The 22,130-nt window shown below is 38.7% G+C and overlaps 1 protein-coding gene across 1 annotated transcript in view; it reads right to left on the bottom strand.

The window, feature by feature from the left end:
- SLC35F1 (solute carrier family 35 member F1) overlaps positions 1-22,130 on the bottom strand; it is a 385,982-nt gene that overhangs the window by 66,684 nt on the left and 297,168 nt on the right. The window contains exon 3 of the mRNA XM_032862394.1: positions 6,140-6,267. Coding sequence (XP_032718285.1) covers positions 6,140-6,267 — 128 coding nt within the window. The remainder of the gene's footprint in view (positions 1-6,139; positions 6,268-22,130) is intronic.

The following is a 22,130-nucleotide window of genomic DNA, read 5'->3' as shown; positions in this document are numbered from 1 at the left end:
GGTCTCCAACTTCATCCTTGCCACAGCCCTTCCTACCCAGGGCCTTAAGCCCATTGTCTTCTTTGTTTAGATCTCTTTCCACCCCTCCTATTTATTTATTTGTCTATTATCTCTTATTTTTTATTTATTTTTTATTATTAGGTTCAGTTAGCCAACATATAGTACATCATTAGTTTTTGCTGTAGTGTTCAACAATTCATTAGTTGCATATAACATTCAGTGCTCATCACAACATGTGACCTCCTTAATACCATCATCTGGTTACCCCATCACTCCACCCCCTCCCTTCTGTAACCTTCAGTTTGTTTCCTAGAGTCCGGAGTCTCTCATGGTTTGTCTCCCTCTTTGATTTCTTCCCATTTAGTTTTGCCTCCCTTTCTTTGTGGTCCTCTGCATTATTCCTTATGTTCCACATATTAGTGAAACCATATGATAATTGTCTTTCTCTTTTTGACTTACTTCGCTTAGCATAATCCCCTCCAGTTCCATCTTTGTTGATGCAAATGGTAGTATTTATCCTTTCTGATGGATAAATGATATTCCATTGTATATATAAACCACATCTTTATTATCCATTCATCTGCTGAAAGACATCTTGGCTCCTTCCACAGTTTGCCTATTGTGGACATTGCTGTTATAAACATTGGAGTGCAGGTGTCCCTTCTTTATACTACATCTGTATCTTTGGGGTAAATACATAGTAGTGCAATTTCTGGGTTGTAGGGTTTCTCAATTTTTAACTTTTTGAGGAACCCTATACTGTTTTCCAAACTGTCTATACCAGCTTGCATTGTCACCAACAGTGTAAGAGAGTTTCCCTTTCTCCACATCCTTGCCAACATTTGTTGTTTCCTGTCTTGTTAATTTTTCCTTTTAACTGGTGTAAAGTGGTATCTCACTGTGGTTTTGATTTGTATTTCCCTAATGGCTAGTCATGTTGAGCATTTTTTCATAGGTCTGTTGGCCATTTAGATGTCTTCTTTGGTGAAGTGTCTGTTCATGTCTTCTGCCCATTTCTTGACTGGATTTTTACTTTTTGGGTACTGAATTTGATAAGTTCTTTATAGATCTTGGATACCAGCCCTTTATATGTAATGTCATTTGCAAATATCTTCTCCCATTCCTCTCCCATTGCCTCTTAGTTTTGTTGACTCTTTCCTTTGCTGTACAGAAGCATTTTAACATGATGAAGTCCCAAAAGTTCAGTTTTACTTTTAAAGATGTGTCTTGAAAGAAGTTGCTGTGGCTGACATCAAAGAGGTTACTGCCTATGTTCTCCTCCAGGATTTGAATGAATTCCTATTTTACATTGAGGTCTTTCATCCATTTTGAATTTATCTTCGTGTATTGTGTAAGAGAACGGTCTAGTTTCATTTTTCTGCATGTGGCTATCCAATTTATTGAAGAGACTCTTTTTTTGATTGGATATTCTTTCCTGATTTGTTGAAAATTATTTGACTGTAGAGTTGAGGGTCCATTTTGGGGGTCTCTATTCTGTTCTAATGATCTGTGTGTCTGTTTTTGTGCCAATACCATGCTGTCTTGATGATCACAACTTTGTAACAGAACTTGAAGTCAGGCATCGTGATGCTCCCAGCTTTGGTTTTCTTTTTCAGGACTCCCCTGGCAATTCAGGGTCTTTTCTGGTTCCATACAGATTTTAGGATTGTTCATTCCAGCTCTGTGAAAAATGTCAATGGTATTTTGATAGGGATTGCATTGAAAGTGTAGATTGCTCTGGGCAGCATAGATAGTTTAACAATCTTTATTCTTCCAATCCATGAGCATGGAATGTTTTTCCATCTTTTTGTGTCTTCCTCAATTTCTTTCAAAGTATTCTGTAGTTTCTAGAATATAGCTCCTTTACCTCTTTGGTTAGGTTTATTCCTAGGTATCTTATGGTTTTTGGTGCTATTACAAATGGAATCAATTCCTTAATTTCTCTTTCTTTAGTTACATTGTTAGTATATAGAAATGCAACTGATTTCTGTGCATTGATTTTGTATCCTGCCACATTGCTGAATTGTTGTATGAGTTCTAGTAATTTGTGGATGGAGTATCATGTCATTTGCAATGAGAGAGAGTTTGACTTCTTTGCCAGTCTGAATGCCTTTTATTTCTTTTTGCTGTCTGATTGCTGAGGCTAGGACTTCTAGTACTATGTTGAACAATAATGGTGATAGTTGGCATTGCTGTTGTCTCCTGACCTTAAAGTAAAAGCTCTCAGTTTTTCCCCATTGAGAATGATATTCACTGTGGGCTTTTCATAGATGTTTTTATGATGTTGAGGTATGGTCCCTCTATCCCTATACTTTGAAGAGTTTGAATCAGAAAAGGATGCTTTTATTTTATCAAATGCTTTTTCTGCATCAATTGAAAAGATTATATGGTTCTTATATTTTCTTTTATTAATGTACTCTATCACGTTCATTGATTTCTGAATGTTGAACCACCCTTGCATCCCAGGAATAAATCCCACCTGGTAGTGGTGAATGATCCTTTTAGTGCCCTGTTGGATCCTATTGGCTAGGATCTTATTGAGTATTTTGGCATCCATGCTCATCAGGTATATTGGTCTGTAATTCTCCTTTTTAATGGGGTCTTTGTCTCATTTTGGGATCAGGGTAATGCTGGCTTCATAGAATGAATTTGGAATTTTTCCTTCTATTTCTATTTTTTTTTTTTTTTTTGAAACAGCTTCAATAGAATAGGTATTATTTCTTCTTTAAATATTTGGGAGAATTCCCCTGGGAAGCCATCTGGCCCTGGGCTCTTGTTTGTTGGGAGATTTTTGATTACTGCTTCAATTTCCTTATTGGCTGGGGGGTCTGTTCAGATTGTCTATTTCTTCCTGTTTCAGTCTTGGTAGTTTTCAAGTTTCCGGGAATACATCTATTTCTTCCACTACTCTTTCAGACTTCATTTCCACTATCAATTCTTCAGGGGAAAACCTTCCCCAACTTGCCAGTTGAAGTCAGGTTGGTTTGACAGCCATTCTCATAGAACTGTGTTGCTTTCCTTTAGAATGCTTATCCTTCATTAAAACTATACATCTATTCATTTGATTATTTGACCAAATGCTGCTTTCCCTATTTGACTAAAAGTTCCATGAGAATACAGCTTGTATCTATTTTTGCTTGCAACTTTATTCACCACTTAATAAAATGTCTTGAACATAGAATTATTAAATAATTATTTTTTTAGTGACTGGATGAACCAAACTGGAATAACTGCTCCCCAATCATATTCATTGGGTTTCCTGCCCCCACGCTTCTGTCATGCTCTTCATCCCATGTGCAAATCTATACCCACATTTTATCTTCTCTCCATTTTATCTAATCTTATAGACTCATATGAATGGGTACTTTCTTGGTCTTTGGAAATAAACATCATCTCTGCCTTCTTTGGAAACTGTAGCACTTAGGCATCTGTTCTCTTGCGGTACTTGGCATTGCTATTGATAGATTTTTGCCTCTTATGCTCTTTATCAATTCATATGTTTCTGGAGGGCAAGGCTTATTCATTTCTCTTTATGTCACTTGCAATAACTAGCTCATTTCTCAGAGGCTTAATTAATATATTTTCCTTATTGATTAATATGAGTAAAAGCTAAACACATATTAAAAGCTGAATTAATATTTATAGAAATAAGGAAAAATTATCAGCACTTGTTAGTTCTACTGATTTCCAATGAGTAAACAAAATTAAATTACTAAATAGCTGTACAGACATGGTTCCAGAACAAATGCCTTCTGTTCTGACCATTTATTATTATTTAATAGGTTTATTTGTTGTACATGGCAAAGTCATTCTAAAATTGTTAGATTCAACTTGCTTTTTTACTTTTCACTATTCCTTGCTCAGTAAATTACAATGAAGACCAATTGATATTCCAGTAGAATTATTATTTTTCTTTCTCGCTAAAGAATTAAGATAAACTTTTCATAGAATGGAACATTAAAATAGGCACTGAAGAACGAATTTGAGAGAGGTAGCAGGATGGATCAGGATGGTGGGGTACGACATGGGTTGAACTAAACACCTAAAGACCATGAGACCAGTTGTTAAGAATAAATTGCCACTGTTCCAAAACGAAAAGAAAGAAAGAGAAAGGAAAATTGAAAAAAAATTTTTTTTCAAAAAAGCTCCATAGAACTTAAGAAAGTTGTGACTTTACAATGGTTTAAAACAAACAAACAAACAAAAACCCCACAGAAGCCAACTATACTTTCAAAGAAGAACATCTCCTCTTCATTCTCCCCAGGCTCACTTACAGTTTTTGGCTCTGGGCTAATGGGCTCAGCTCTGCCACAAAGCTAACATTTGTCTCTTCCTTCTCCTGCCCTATCTGTAAAGACATTCTGGAGGCCTCTACATTTAGGTAGAGAACTGCTGGGAATTTCTGTGCCCCCAAACAGTGGAAATCAATGCAATTGAATTAACTTCTTTAAACATTTATTGAGTACCTGGCATGTGCTGGGTTTTCTAGTAGGTACTAGAAATTCGGAGGTGAACAAGAAATTACCCTTGCTATGAAAGAACTCACAGTTGGGTGGAGTAGGTAGGAATATTCAAACATCATTCTTCAGTAAGACAGACTGTAGACAGAGCTAACAAATAAAGTGCCATGGGAGCACAGAAGAGAGATACCTATTTCTGTTGTGGGTCTCATTGAAGTGAGTGGGAGTGAAGCTGAGTATGGGGGCATGTAGCTGATTTCCCATCATTTATTCACCTTTCTCCTCCTGCAGTGGGTGACATGTGATTAGTGGGATTGATCCCATTCTGACGCCATGAGTGAGTGTTGACTGGTGAGCCAGTAACCCTCAAAGCAGAGATGGTACTCCCCTGCCAGAGGGCATTTGGAAATCCACAGGGACACTTTTAGTTGTTATAAGGCTGAAAAAGACGCTATTAGCTTTTAGTGGACAGAAGCTAAGAATGTGAAATGACCAATAAAGTAGGAAAGGGACCCAAATCATGAAAAATTGCCCCACCCAAAATGCCAGTAGTACTCCTGAAAAACATGAGTCTGAGACAATCAGAAATCTCATCCTGTATTGGGTTGGGAAGTCCAACTTTAAGCCAATTAGCTCACAGCATTCCCCTGCTGTCATTGTGGTCCAATTAGTATAAGGGCTCTGGACTTCTTTTCAATGGGTTTAAGTAGACAAGCATCCTTTCTGTCTCACTGGGCATGCAGGAGGAAGCCTGCAGCCCCATCTCATTCCAGCTTAGACAACTTCCCATTCAATCTACACAATCTAAATATGTTTAGGTGGTTGGTCTGCTTGCTTGAGTCTGCATTTTTGTTATTGTTTTTCCAAGTAAATTATTTGAATGGCAGGAATGTTGTTGTGGTATCAAGTCTAAGTAAGATATAACATACGTGAGTAATATTTTGTTTTCATCCCAGAGCCTTGGAATGCTATAAAATTCATAATATGGCCATAAATGACGGTGAAAAAAATGGTCAAGTGTATCATTTATGGTATAATGAAGAATGGAAATGGTGTCTGGTGAAAGTTGTGAGAACCTAAGTTTAAACTTGCAATTGTGTTTGTGTGTGTGTGTGTGTGTGTGTGTGTGTACACACACCCATGTGCCTAAAAGAAAAGGAGAGGGAGGAAGGGAGGACAGAGTGGCTATCTTCGTGAATAACACTATTTAAGAATTTGTATCTTGTTCTTTTAGGAAAGATTCTGTCCCTTCCGGTTGCAAAATCTCCTCATTAAAGAAAGCTAAAAGAAAAGAATATTAAGCACTGATTACTTAATCAAAGTCCATTAACGTGTTCTAAGATGTTTTAAGTTGTGTTTAAAATGGCTCTGTTTTTATGCCTATTAATAACTCTCCTACTGACATAAGATTAGTTGGTAGTATTCATAGCTAGAAAATATTTTCCTACATTTTCAATAGTTACAGTCTAATAAGAACAAAGAGGAAAAAGATATCCAATTACATTTGAATTAAGAAAAATTAATAAGACATGGAAATAATGCACAAGTTAATTTTTAAATACCCAATTTCCCTCTTGCAAAACCTTTAGAGAAGTATTTAGATTTCCAGGTGACTAAACTGAAAGCAAACTACATCTGGAAACTGAGGAGGGTGAGAAAGACATAAGATCCTCCAGTACCTGAATACTGGTCAGAGTCGTGTACTGGTAAGCCTTGACCACCAGATAATTTGCTTCCAGGTCGATGAGTCCCAGGATCATATATTTCCACCATCTTCGTCGTAAAATTGCCAGGAGGTTTTCTTCTCCTGTGTCATAAAGGTGAGAAGAAATGGGTTAGGTTCTGAAATATAAACTGTATTTTAGAAGGATTCTAAATTATTGTTGTACTCTATATTTTTCTTGTTCCTTAACAAATGTTCAATTAAACAAATGAATTGTGTCAAAGATTGACATGTTTTTACTTAGCTAATAGTCTTCATTGTAGACTTTGGCTTTCAAATTGGTTTTTATACCAGAATAAGACTAAGTAGGTTTTTAGTTCACCATGAAAGGCATTTTTCTCATGAACATCTGATGAAGAAAAGTCATATAATGTAAAAATAAAAGGACAGGTATACCAGAAAGGCTGCATAAACACACACAAAGTCCAAATCATTCTAAACTTCAGTATTGTGGTAAAATAGAAAGAAACAAAATGAGGGTAGGCCAATGGACAAAGGCCTATGCTTGACAGCACATCTGCAGTTAGACTCCCAGATGCCATTCTGAGTGCTTGCCCAGCTTTGAACATTACATGCTTTGAACATTATATTCTGGTGGGGTGTGGGTGATGGGAAAGAATTAAAATAGAGGGTCTCGGATGGACAAGAGCCATAGGATCATGGTTTGAATATTGCCCCCAACCATAATCTTCACCATCTTGCCTCTTAAGTTTATAACATCAGAACAGATTTTGAATCCCTTAGCTTTTCATCTGTATTTTTACATCTTTCAAGCCAGAAAGAAATCTATTTTCTCAAGGGGAAATCATAATTGTTAATAATAACAGCTCTCTGGAGTCAAGCTGTGAGGTCTTCAAAGAAGTATGGGATCTGCAGAAACTGAGTGAATAGTGACTGTATCCATTATGATTGCTGCACAACAAATTATCCTAAAACACTGCTGCTTAAAACAATAAGCAACTATTACCTCCTTGTTTTGTGGGTCAAGAGTCTGGACACAGCTTAACCGAGTGTCTCTGATTCAAGCTGTCTCAATAAGCTGCAGTCAAGTTGTCATCCATGGATATAGTCGCATCTGAAGGTCTGACTGGGGAGGGATCTCCTTCTAAACTCACTCAGCATGGCTATTAGCAGGCCTCAGTCCTTACCTCAAGGGCCTGCCTGAAGACATGGCAGTTGATTTCACCCAGGAGGAGCACTGGGGGCAAGGGAGACAAAGTGCAGGGGAGAGGAAAAGTACATGTTTTTTTTTTAATAACTTATCATCAGAAATGGGACTTCTCCTCTATTCTCTTCTTTAAAGGAGGGTCAACAAGTTCAACCTATATTCAAGGAAGAGAATTTTGTAAGGGTGTGACTCTCAGGAGGCAGAGATCATTGGAGGTTATCTTAGAGGTTGGCTTCCCCAGTGACACACACTTCTAGTATTTTAGCTGTGCTTAAGCTGGTTCTCAAGAACCTCAACAAACTCCACATCCTTGCCTGTCTGAGCCACTCTCAGGACTTTGAACTCCTAATTTCTACCACTGGTCTTATTCGAGTGACCATGATATGAGGTGAAGACCTTTTCAACCTTACATAAACTTGTAAAACAAATCTTTCCAGCTACATAGAGAATGTCGGAGTCTGGGCTGTGCCTGGTTGGCAACAAGGAGAAGGAGGTCTCTGGACCTTTGGTAGCTAACCCAGTTTTCAAGCCTCATTTTGGGAGCCACACTTCTCACAACATTTGCTCCAAGTACACTAAAAATCTTTCTGACTTGGTGAATTGTTAATTCCTGTTGATCCTACAAAATTTAGCTATTCTCTGCCATTTTGTCTGCTGTCACTGCCCCCTTGGCAATGTGTATCCTTTCACATGATTGTGACTACTTAGAAATTTTCTCTTCACAAAACTGAGAGTTTGGGGTTGATAAGACATCAATGTCCTACTCATATATGTATCCAATGCCCTAAGCATACTGACATATAATAAGGATTAGTGAAGTGTTTTGGAATGGACAAATAATTGAGCTGAAAAAAAGTGTGAAGTGCTATTTCTTTGAGTACCTCAAGAGTCAGCTCTAGTATATGAGTCACATTTCTTGTGTTTTGCACTGAGATTCATAGCCAGTGGATGCGATCCCCAAGGTCATTTTGTTATAGCCAGCTCATTTTGACAGCACCCTTGCACAGCATTTCTGCCTTTTTTATCTGCCTACACATTTGATCAATCAACACACCTCTCAAGATTTACCTTGTAAATTCGTGATTTGCCACCTGATTGAATATTCCCATCTTCTTGAGAGATTTTTTTTTAAAGATTTTATCTATTTATTTGACAGGGAGAGAGAGATCACAAGTAGGCAGAGAGGCAGGCAGAGAGAGAGGGGGAAGCAGGCTCCCTGCTGCGAGCAGAGAGCCCGATGCGGGGCTGGATCCCAGGACCCTGGGATCATGACCTGAGCTGAAGGCAGAGGCTTTAACCCACTGAGCCACCCAGGCGCCCCTTCTTGAGAGATTTTTTAAAATCTCAATGCTTGGGACCAGACAGTCAAAATTATAGTGTAGTTGGCTTTGGGTGGAGCCTGGGCATTGGGCTGAAGATCAAACTTAGGACTTTCAAATGGTTGATGTCCAGTGGTTATCCTCAGGATGACCTGCGCTAGGAATTTCAGATATAACACAAAGTAGTGAATGCTCTTCATACCAAAGAAACACCTGAACATCTGGCCTGAAGTATGCTTTTCCTTGTCTTGTCTCTGGGCTTTTCCCTGTGCTGATTCCTCTGCTTGGACTGTTTTTCTTCCAGTCTCCAAATGAAAGATGAGCATAGACACTAACACCAGGGAGCCTTCCTTGGTCTTCCTAGGGCTGGATTTCCCTGTAATATGCTTCTTTAACACCCTTTGCTTACCCACATACAATACTAATCTCACTGTATTATAATTACCTGTTTTCTTGACCCTATTACTCATTAGATTATTAACAATTTGAAGACAGTAGCATTACCTTGGTCATCACTTTATCTCTAGGATCCAAAAATACATAGTAAGTGGTCAATAACTAATACAAAATGTATGAATAAATTTCATGTTTAATAATCTCAGCAATGCTAAGTAGATCGAAATTGAGGTACTTAAAATATATCTACTATAAACATTCATGTTCCGGACAATGAAAATTGTTTTCCAGTTAGAATGTAGACAACATCTGACACAATTAATTTGGTGACCATTTTACACATGACATACTATACATAGGACATAAAAAGGTCGATGGCATATTTAACTACAAAGCTGCAATTCTATAGTTACAGGTCATTGTCCCAGTTAATTTACACAATGAACAGACAGTTGCCAAACTCGGAGCATACCAGCCACATCTCAATGATGTAAGACTGAAAATCTGGGTCATGGTGCTGTTTGTTCTACCAATCAATAACATATTCAAAGTTTAATTCATTACATAGATTCAAAGGAATGATTAGTTGACTTGCTGTTCTGCTGCAAAAGTCTGCAAAGCAAAACACCTAAATATATGTTCCATATTGTTCCATATTGTTTGATTTGAAGCACCAGAAAACATACAACATCCTTGCACAGCAAAATTATCCAGGAAGGCAAGAGAGCACTTTTGTATTTTTGGCTGAGCAAAATATCCAGCCCTAAGAATGACTGCTTAGGGATTTATCTACATGATTCTTATTAACACTGATGTACAACAGGTCATTAAAATTCTTTCTAAAATAATGAAAATGCATTCTTTACAGCCTTTGTGCCAAAACGCTCCCTAAATCTAATAAAATAGGGCCATCCATAAGAAACACCAGCACAACTGGTGGTATGTTAATGTTTTGAAATTCTTTTTTTTTTTAAATTAACTGAAGGAGTAATAAAATCCATGGGTGGAAACTTTAGAATTACAGTTTGCCATTTGCATGCATTCTGTTAATTATTATTTTTATTATCAATATGTTCAAATATAAATAAAATTATTAGAGAATATTATAATAAGGTAACCTGCAATCTGATTTAATAGATGTTAACATTTTGCCATATTTGCTTCATAAATATTGTTTTTTTTTTCCTGAGGAAGAAATGTTTAAGATAAAACTGAAGCTCCCCTTCTGCTCTTGCCAGATTCTATTCCCTTTCCTCCTTCCGCACATCACTGTCTTGATATTGTTGTGGTTCCTTCATGTTTGTGTTTTTGTTATACATTTCCTAGTTATGTTTGTATCCAAAATAGGATTTAACTTCCTTTGGTATGTTTTTAAACTTTAAATAAAAATTTACTTTATATACTGTAGATGTCATTCTTCTAGGTTCTTCTTTTTTTAATGTTTAATATTGTTTTAGAAATGTATCCCTATTGTTTTGTGTAGAGCTAACTCATTTATTTTAAACACTGCATATTCTCATACTCTCTGAATATGCCACAATTTATCCAGTCTCCCACTAAGAGACATCTAAGCTGTTTCCAATTTTTCTCTATTAGGAACAGCGTGGCCAGGAAAGTTACCCTGATTTCAAGTAACAGCATTCTAGAAACAATAACTACTTTACTAATTAAGAACAGGGAAGGGAATTACTGACAATCTTTATCACATCATTCATATTGAATTTTACTAAGCACCAACAGCACGATCAATTAAAAGTGGTTTAGAATTTTAGTAACAAAAAACTTCTCTGATGCTTACTCTGTATCAGGCAGTATCTACATGCATTACAAATATTAACTTTCCTAATCCTAATCATAACACCATATAGTAGACATTGCTATTAACCCCATTTGCAGATGACAAGACCAAGGCCCAGAGGAGTTAAGTAACTTGCCTGAAAGGTCACACACATAAGCCAGGATCTGGACTCATGACAATCAGGCCCTAGGCTTCATACTCATTAGTCCTGTACAGTTTTGCCTCCCTGATTTGTACTGTGGCATTGTCCTCAGGAGTCACACTTCTCATTTCTCTTTCATGACCTACCTGTCCCTACTCACCCTTCAGTGCCCCTCAGCTAACTCCTGGGGGTGCCCATCACACTGAAGCTGATGTGCATGGAGCCCCCCCATATTGCCAACACTCAGCAATGCAGCTCCTGTAGCAGTTTAGGGATGATGATGTGTCTGACCACCAGCAAGTCAGTATCAAGGATTTGGTGTCTCCCTGCCTGATCTAAGCCCATGACGAAATTCCCCTTATGAAATGTAAAATAAGTTTTAAAGTCATTTCTATTGCTTAAAAAACTCTAATTACAAGAATTACTGTTTTATGCTGTACTACTTGCTAAAGCTTCAGGCATAGTAGCAGTGGTCACACATGGGGTGGGGCAAGGTGACGGTGAATACATGCTAAATGAAAGAGGAGAGAACTTTTGAACAAAACCATGGCGCACATTCATGGCGGTGTCTAGAAAACAGAGACCTTTGATTCATAGTGTTCTTGTTCACCCACAGTGGTAGTCTGGGTCAAGAATAACAGTACTGCAAGAAAGCACCAGAGGTAGATCGGCTCAGGGAATAAGAAGCTGCATTATTCTTGGGACACTTTCATTAAGGGTTCTCATGGGTGGTGTGATCCTTCATGGCGTTCTTATGCAAGAACAGAACCCAGCATGGTTTGCACGGAGAGTCTGCAAGCAAGAGCAAAGCCTCTACACAGGGGTTGAGACCCTTACTCAAATGGACCCCTCTTTGTCTCACAAATGGAACCATAACACCATCTTTCTTTACCAGAACTCTAAATGGAAGTGTTTAAGTATCAATCAGTGAATCTGGGGAATGATGGAGGTCTTAATGATTCATCTTTAAAAGCTAAAATGTAGTATTAGAATGTAGAGCTTAAAAAAATTCTCTTTGTGAGAAAAGTGAACAAAATAAATGCACTAATAAGAAAATGGAAATATAAATTGTTCACAAAAAGGACTGTAACCAGTTGTACTTTATAATATGAACCTGAGAGTAAAGATGAAATACAAAAAAGATAGATGATGAAGATTCAACTTTGTTTCATATTCTTTCAGTCATTTTTACTATTAGAAACAGACAGTGAGATTGGAAAGAGCATAAGAGACAATGTTTTGGCTTGGTAGCAAACAGACTTGGGTTTGAGCACCGAATGCCTTCTGCTATATGGTACTAAGTAACTTGGTTAATGGCCTTGAACCTCAATCCTGCTACTACAAAATAGGGATTATAACAACTATCTCATGGGGTATCATTGATTAATGGCAGTATGAATAAAGTGTATAAGCTAATACCTAGCTAAGGTCTGTGCACAAAACACCATGGCAATGGGTAGGATTCTGAAAGCCTTGTGCCCTTCCAGCCACCCATGACAGGCTAAATCACCATGTTAGATGCAGCACACAGGAAGCTCAGGATAGTGAACCCTCATAATTATTCATTAAGACACTGGCCACACATGCCTGTCTGTCTCTTACTCTGGATCACATCCAAGCCAGTGTACGACATTTGTTCCAACTGGAGACAGGCTGAGGGCCTTGTCTTTGACGCCTCTCCCCTGGACCAGACCCATGTCTTGACCCTTTGGATCACACCACTCGACAGGAGAGTGGAGGCTGTGCATGGATGCACCTGCTCTCCATCATCCCATCTCAGTCCCCCTCAGCACTTCTCTTGTTTATGTCTCCTCAACGATGTCTTTCCTAGTAAGTTGGACAATGTAAAATCTTATTACTAAGGCAAGAGAGCTGAATAACACTTTTAAAATATGCTCAATCATCTGGCTGTTTTCCAGAAATGCCTAATAAAACTTTGGGAAAATATCCAAAAGCTAAAAATGAATCCTAATCACATCAGGTTCTGGTAGCTCTTACTTTAAGCTGAATATGAGAGAAAAAAAAGTATAGATGATGTAGAAGGGATTGCACACAGGATAGGTTTCTTAACAATAAGTTTATTTTGCTTCTTTCACAGTTATATTTCTGGCATTGATAATTAAAACCCAACATTCGAGCTCTAATTATGAACACAATCTATTACCTCTTCTGAGATGAAAACATTTACAAATTGTAATATGAAAATAAAAGCCTCAGAGTATGCTACCATTTTTAACATGAACCAAATCACTTAAATCTTAGAAAACTTCTCTTTCTTGGTTTTTTTTTTTTTAAGCTGTCATTTAAAAAAAAAAAAAGATTTTGTTGATTTATTTGAGAAAGAGAGTGTGCAGAGTGACAGAGAGAGAATGGGGGGAAGGGCAGAGGGAGAAGCAGACTCCCCATAGAGCAGAGAGCCTGACGTGGGGCTCAATCCTAGGACACCGGGATCATGACCTGAGCTGAAGGCAGACGCTTAACCGACTAAGCCACCCAAGCGTCCCATAAGTTGTTATCTTTTACAAAGCTAAGATATATGATTTCATGTGGTGCATTTATACTGTACACTTTTCCAAAATATCCAACTTCTTTAGTCCTGATGTGTCTTAGAAAACACAATTCCTAACATCTTTTTCATACCAATATAAACATTGACAGCAAGTTTGCCTAACTTTTATCATACAGACAGTTAAGACACATAGGCAGATAAACAAATAAAGCACTTTTCAGGATATCTAAATACCTATACACAAGGGGCACCTGGGTGGGGCTGAGTGGGTTAAGGCCTCTGCCTTCGGCTCAGGTCATGATCCCAGGGTCCTGGGATCAAGCCCCGCATTGGGCTCTCTGCTCAGTAGGGAGTCTGCTTCCTCCTCTCTCCCTGCCTGCCTCTCTGCCTACTTGTGATCTCTGTCTGTCAAATAAATAAATAAAGTCTTATAAAAAAAAAAAACCCATACACAAAAGCTACGTACCCACTATTAAACTCTGTTGACCAATACCTGTGTATTGGTTGCTTGACCTCTTAGAAAATAGTGAATGAGATCTGAGCACCTCCCCTAGGTAAATCCCACCCAGAATTTATTTATTTATTTTTAAATGTCTTATTTATTTATTTGACAGACAGAGATCACAAGTAGAGAGGCACTGGGGGCGCAGTGGAAGAAGGCTCCCTGCTGAGCAGAGAGCCCCAGGCAGCGCTTGATCTCAGGACCCTGAGATCATGACACAGGAGCCCCCGCCAGAATTTAAAACATTCTTTAAAACATGTATACAAGGGCACCTGGGTGGCTCAGTGGGTTAAGCCTCTGCCTTCAGCTCAGGTCGTGATCTCAGGGTCCTGGAATCGAGCCCCGCATCCAGCTCTCTGCTTGGCTGGGAGCCTGCTTCTTCCTCTCTCTCTCTGCCTGCTGTTCTGCCTACTTGTGATCTCTCTCTGTCAAATAAATAAATAAAATCTTAAAAAAAAAAAAGAATAAACCAGCTTGAATAACTAAACACTGTCACTATGAATAATTGAAAGAAGAATCTGAAAACCTTAAAAATGTTCTGCAGTGTCAAACACAATCCAACACTTCTGTCCCATTTCTAATTGTAACGCCTTTATTCATGTATATAATCTAACAACTAAAACGTAACCCGAGTACATCTTTCTCCCCTCAAACTCCTGTCCAGTTTACGCCTTTTGTTGAACAACCACTCCTTGGGGGCCATTTTCACTTTGTGTATCTTCTGCAGTTATCTATGCACACAGGTTCTTCCTCTGAAAAGTCTCACTAGTAATTCCTTTCTTTTGACTTAGGTAGTGAGTCTATGAGGCTGGGCCTTTCCCTTGGGGCTGCTGGGCTATTCAGCTCCAGGAGGCCGATGTTTCAGAGAAGTTACGAAGAATGGTGCCCTTTGAAGTTGTGTCTGTGGCAGTCATGTCTGCCCTTTGGGCCATAGGGAGGACACTGGAGCCATTCACTGGTGGGTTCTACACGAGACTCTCCCAGGCACCGACTGTATGATTCTGTTTTGTAACTGTGTCTCTCTAAACATCAATATCTCTCATCTACACATTGGAGCTACTAGGTGGACCTGCCTTCTTGAATATTTGTTAGGACTAAATGAACTATTTGTAAAATGCTTGACATGGTGCCTGGCAAGTTGCTCACGTTATTATTGTCTTGATATTTATCATAGCTGGTCTTTCCTTATGCCCTGCTTCCTACATAATGTAGTTGTATAGTAAAGAATTTTACCTTGTCTCAAAAGAGGTCTGGTATTTGTCCTAGGCTAACAATATCATTTAGGGGACGGGCTGGCCATGCCAGAACACCAGCAATGTGAGTTAGAGTCGGGGAATTTGGGTCACCTGCAGAGGCCGGAGATTGAGTTCAGCCATATGTGCAATGAATCATGCTTACATAATGGAGCGCCCATAAAAACCCTGAACACAGAGGGTCTCCTGAATTTCCCTGGTTGGCAATATTTTGTCCATATTCTCACACATTGGTGCTGGGAAAGTAATCCTAACCCCACCAGGAGAAGACAATGGAAGCTCTTGACTTGGTACTTCACCTGGATTTTGCTCTATGTGCTTCTACCCTTGGTTGATTTTTAACCTGTACCCCTTCCTTATAGTAACTGTAACCATGACTCTAATAGTTCCAGTGAGTTCTGTGAGTCTGAGCAAATTACTGAAGCTGCATATGGTTTGGGGGATACTCCCCACCTATGAACTTGCAATTGGTGTCAGCAAAGGGGGTAGTCCTGGATGGACCCTAAACGTTCTCACTTGGTTTAAATTCTCACAGTTGGTGTGAGGTAACAGTAGTGTTGGGGCTATGTCCCAAAGTCTTTGCAGGACATTTTCCTCAAACACAACTAAATTGAAATGCCTTCCCTTGCTCAGGAACTTGAGTCCACGTTAGGTACATTTCAGAATAACCAGACCCCAGAATCCTCCAGGTCTGAATTCAAATTAAAACGAACCAACAACTAGCCTCCTTTCCAGATGATGTTAAACAACGTATATAATTTTGTGTTATCATAAAAAAGAATGTAAAAACTCAAAAAATTTTTTATGAGTTTTATATCTTTTATAATAAAAGAATCATAAAAAAGAATGTAAAAACAACAAAAAAATTTGTACCTAAATTTTCTGTCCTTATAAAGAGATCACTTACAGTGGGAAATACACTCACTAGTTTAAAATGGTTAATGATAGGCTGGCTATGGGGAGGGGCAAATGCTTCGATTTAAAATTATTCAAAGCAATCATAATAAAACTATGTGCTAGTACAAATCTCTCTATTTTCCTGGGTGGGCCCTCTGGGAGGAAAATGTATTTGTCCTTTTTAATGACAAGACTATTTTCCTCTTCTTCATCCCATTTTGTGAAAAGTGACCCTACTTGCCTTTTGGAGGTTTCCCGTAATTGGCTCTGATGCCTCCTGACATTAGCAGATGAATCTGTCAGTTTTATGAATTTTGTTTTGAACAAAGAGCTGTGTAGCAGCTAATGACACATGATGTAAGGGGAAGAGGCCAAAGTGGGCTTGCCTCTGGACTCCTGCTACTTGCTCAGCATATTCAAAAGACAACATGACAGAAGGTGCCAGCCTGAACTCTTGAGGGCTGACCTTGAGCTCTGACATGAGAACATCTGTCATGGTGGACATATAGGTTAGAACCAGCATGGGAAATTAGCAAGAGAAGTGTCAATAGGCCAGAAACCCTAGTAAAGCAGAAAGCTGGTCAGCCCCCTCTCTCCTGTCCACCCTCCCACCTCTCAGCCCAAATGACAAGTACACATCTACCAAGGCCACTGCTGTTACCTGACATCTATTTTTTCATTGAACACCAGTGGTCAGGCACTGACACCATATACTCATTCTCTCATTTACTTGCCGGCCTGTATTCTAGGTTAAAAGCATGGAGTCAACAAGACCTGTGTGAAGGTACTGACTCTGCCATTTGACTGGCTGTGTCACCTTGGGAAAGTTTACTCGTTCGTAAAATGAGTCAAACACTATTCATTTGAAAATATGCTATATGAATTAAGTGAGAAAATATACGTAAAGTGACTGGTTTCCAAGAAATACTTAGTGAATGATAGCTTTGTTATTAATAGCCCTATGAAGAAAGTATTTTTCAGAGCATTAAATTGGATTCAGAAGTTAAGTAATTTGTCTGAGGTTGGTCCTGACTGTTTATTGGAAAGTATTCACTATTTGAAGAATGATGCTTTTTGTTTCAACGGCACATTTAATAAAACAGATCAGAAATATTTTTATTTATATGATCTTTCTGAAATTAGTTACAGCAGAGACAAGGCAGTGTTTTCTGAGCAATGCAATAATAGTATCAATACTTCTGGAAATATCTATCTTCCCACATGAAAATATTAGAGAATATATTTTGGGGACTAAAAATCTTCCACTATACTAATCAGGGGCAGTGAGCAATATGGTGTCCAGATAACTATCTAAAATTATCATTTTCCACAAAAACAAATAATGGTTTTTGGAGGAGTGGTTAATTACAGATTTGGATCAGAAAATGTAAGACAAGTCAAGCCTAGAACATCTTGTTACACAGAAGAGCAAGAAAGCAATAAAACACTATTAGGGTTGTGTCAAAAGGACACAGAGCTCAACTCGAAGGGTCTTTCATATGAAAATAAAAACTGAAATGGATTGAAACGCATCAGGTATGTTTAGATCCATAAGCGCATAATAAATCTGAATGCAACAGCAATGACAATTACAGCCAAACCAATAAAAAAACACAACCCTAACTGGTCACTGGTCTTCATATAAGCAGATATTAGCAAGCCAATTCATTTTGAAAATTGGTAAATAAAGGGGGAAAAATCAATTTTTGGTCCCCCGGGATTCTTACATGAATTATACCACTAGGTCACTAAATAGTAGACGAGGGGGAGATGGGTCTTTATGGTAATATACTAACACATGAAAAAGAAATGAGAAAATTAGAATATCATAATTTTGTACCCTATGATGGAATTAATGGATGTTGGCCTTGAAGGTCAAGCTACTAACATATCAAAAGAAGAGACAATCAAGCATTATATTTTATGTTTCTTGATGGAAGAACAAAACACTACTTATAAAAAAAAAAGAACATAAATCTGATTAAGTCTCTGGACTCAGCTTATTAATTTCGAGAATTTAGAGGTCAGAGATGCATGTTAAAACGCACTAGAAAGAGTCAATCAGCAAAATTCAGATTGTGAGATCAGCTGCAGTCTCGATACTCAGTTTAATCGGTGGGATGGCGGCAGCCACAGCAGTGAGGAGAAATGCGCGCTCTTAGGCAAACCTCAGACCCTACTGACTCAGAATCTGCATTTGATCAACAGCCAGGGAATTTGTACGCATTACAGCTCAAGAAGAGGTAATTGTGTAGGACACATAGCTGGTACAACAAATAAATTGTAGTAAAAATAAAAGAAGGAAATCTATAGGCTAAAAGAACCTAAGAAAAATATCAACCACTTTGCATCCTGACTCAGACAAACTATAAAAGTACATACACCTATAAGAACGTTGGAAATCTGAACGCTGACAGGATATTTAGCATTACTGTTAATTTTAAATGTGAGCAAGGTATCGTGGTTATTTTCAAGCCCTTATCTTTGGGGAAAACATCCTGAAATACTTACAGATAAACTGATATAATGTCTGAGATTTGATTTTAAAATCCTACAAGAAGGGGAAAGTGGTGAGGATAAGGATAAAATAAGCCTGACCAGGATTTGAAATTTATTGAGGTGGATATACTAGCACAGACGTGTTCATTCCATGACTCTGTCGGCTTTCCTGTATGTTTGAAAGTTTACAGAATAAGAAAGTTACAAAAAGAAGAGGTTCGAAGGTGAACAGGAAGTTTAGCTAATGGAGGAGACTTGGATGGATATGAACAGCACCTCTGTGTCTGGAGACTTCTTTAAGTATTTTACTGCTGCAGTCACAATTCCTCCATTCAGTGTCCTTGACTTGTAGGTGGTATTATCTTCTTTAGCAGCCAGAGAAGGCAGAAGTTTGAATTCTATTACTTCCATGTCCTCATTTCAGTCTGGAGGTCGGGAGGAATAGTTGGCAACTCTTCCAGTAAAGGTTTTGACAAGTTCTTAATAACTAAGGACCGCTCTTGCTCATTTCCCTGCACTGGGTTTTTGGATGGGCCTTGCCCTTGTGCTAATGGCCAAGATATTGCCTACCCTTGTTGCTTCATTTACAGATAAAGCCTGTCTATGTCTGAACTCCAAAAACCCTCATAGGGAATCTTTTGTTGGTGCAATGTAGCATCGATACCAACCACTGAAGCTTCATAAAGCTGCTGGTAGAGAAATCACTCCTCTCAAGGGCTGGTAGCGCTGCGGTCAGTGAAGTAGATAGCATTCATGGGCGCCTGGATGGCTCTGTCGGTTGAGCTTGACTTTGGCTCGGGTCCTGGTCTCAGGGTCCTGGGATCCAGCCCCACTGGGGTCCTGGATCAGCAGGGAGTCTGCTTGTCTCTTTCCCTCTGTCCCTCTCCCTGGTTGAGTTCTCCCTCTCTCAAATAAATAAATAAAATCTTAAAAAAAAAAAAAAAGTAAATACCATTAAGATAGTGCTGGCTGAGGGCAGTAAAATCTAACTCAATGATAAGAGATGGTATGATTTGAATTGTGATTGCCAAGAACCAGGAGAGGAAGAGACGGCAAATAATAAGCTAATGTCCGTCCCAAGTGAAGCCTCCTGTGTTGTGTGGCAAATCAGTTCTGAGCCACAGATATCACCGTTATTGCAGGCCATGGTGTAGGAAGGTTCCAGAGTATGTTACCAGCCTTAACCCCATACAGCAGCCTGGAATAAGTCATTAAGCAATGCTAAAATATTTGGGAAGCAGGAAAACAAAACAGCCAGTGATTCCCTTGTTTACAGGGCTGCAGAGATGTTTATTTCTTGATGAAATCAGATTTTTGCCATTTTCCCCCCAGCTTTTTCTCATTGGTTCTTACACTTGAGTAAGCATTGTGGGGGGAGCTTTCCAACTGCCAATTTCGGGGTTCCACCTCAGACATTCTCACTCAGCAGGTCTGCGCTGGGGCTCAGGGATCTGTATTTTAAAAAGCGTTCCAGAGGCTACAGTGCTGCTTGTTGCTGATTCCATTACATTTTGGGAACCTTGATTTAAACTAATAAATAAATTGGACTATTCCTCCCTGAGGCATTTGTGACTGACTCATTACTTCCTATTACTACAAAGAAAGAGAGAACCAATTAGACTAGCTGGTGACTATAACGGGATTGTCCTTAGCACAGGAATAAATCTGGTATCTGTTCTAAGCCTGTCAGAGCCAGGTGAGTGGCAGCGCTATTAATGGACAAATACTATTACAAGCCTTGCCCCAAATTCTACCTTCTCAAAGAAGGTAGAATTTGAGCCACATTGACTTTTCCTCTGAATTCTTATGGTCCTTATACATTGTTCTATTGTTTGGGGAACTTAATCAACCTATCTCGTATTTTTTAAATGTTATGTGTGTGTGTGTTTCCTCTGTTCTGAAACAGTAGTAAACTTAGGGAAAGCAAAGCCTCTGTTTTATAGTCTTTTTTTTTTTTAAGATTTATTTACTTATTTGAGAAACAGAAAGAGAGAGCACAGGAGGGATGGACAGAGGGAGAGGGAGAGAGAATCTCAAGCAGACTCTCCACTGAGTGTGGACCCCTGATTCGGGATTTAATCCCATGACCCTGAGATCATGATCTGACATAGGGTTTGATCCCACGACCCTGAGATCATGACCTGAGTTGAAACCGAGAGTCGGAAGCTTAACCAGCTGTGCCGCCCAAGCACCCCTGTAGTCCTTTGCTGTTATACTCTTACGAACATATGTCATTGTCTGCTTCACAAATATTTATTGACCTTCTAACACAAACAAATCCTCAACATATATAAAATAGAACCAAAGGTACTGTTTTTATCATCTTCTACTACATTTACACATTGACTTTGGGAGTCACTTAGGGAGATTTTAATCTTCTTAAATTTTATTCATTCATTTATTACATATCAACTATAGTGCTAGTGATTCAACTCACGGGCACTGCCAATGTTAACAAAATCTAATGACCCAAGATAAAATTCATAAAAATGTACACCTCCAAGAAAAAGGTCAATTTTACAACATAATAGTTTGTTTTTTTAAAGACAACAAATACAAACCCTAATGACCCATACTAATTGTCTTCCTGGAAAAAAATGCGTATGTATTCTTGGATATGTGTCCATTGATAGAATACAGACATCTGAGAAAAGAAGAGTGAGTATCTCTGAAGCGTATCTCTCCCTGAGACACAGCAGATGGCTTGTACTGTTGAAAACACTTCTTATGACCTGAGATTAATTACTAATGGGAAGTGATCTCTTAGGGACAAAAACAGAGTCAAGGGCTGCATAGTAACTATTAATATGATATGCCAATTGTCTGTAGATTTCTTAGGACATAGAGAAAAAGTCGGAGCTTTAAAGGTGAATTAAAAAAAAAAAACTCTTTAGAGTTTTGATCAGTAGTCAAGATAAGAGGTAAGAGGGAGGCATAGGTTAAGATTAGGATTTCTAATGTAAACCTAGAAGACAATTCAAGCTCTTCTCCAAAGCAGTTCCAATAATCTTTTTGCCCTCTTCACTTCTTACAGCTTAGATCTAAACCAAATACCAAACTTGAAGTACCCACCTCCACACCAACTAAATCCAGTCTATTTTTAGATCTGACTTCAAATGAAACAAAGTGATCTTTTGTGAAGGTTATGGCCAAAGTCTGAAGGGTGCCTGAAGGTCATGGATAGTCACCTAGCTGAGAAATGAGGCTGCTAACCCCTTAATAGGAAGCTGGGATGTGAAGAGGCATAGTGTCAAAGGATTTTTAGATACATCTTTCCCCTGGTCTTCTGGGGGCACCATGCCAGTAAGCACACTTCCTCCATTCTCCTTGCTTCCCTGTGTTTCTAAGAGATCTCTGTAACTCTTATTTCTTCCTCAGTAACAGAAACTTAGACTCAACAACAGTCTGATAAACTGAATCAAAATCCCAGGACTTGCATTCTCCTTAGAATTAAGAGGGGGCCA

Source organism: Lontra canadensis, unplaced genomic scaffold, assembly GCF_010015895.1.
Source record: "Lontra canadensis isolate GAN:19392208 unplaced genomic scaffold, GSC_riverotter_1.0 scaffold23, whole genome shotgun sequence".
Taxonomy (NCBI): domain Eukaryota; kingdom Metazoa; phylum Chordata; class Mammalia; order Carnivora; family Mustelidae; genus Lontra; species Lontra canadensis.
This window is presented reverse-complemented; position numbering and strand designations above follow the sequence as displayed.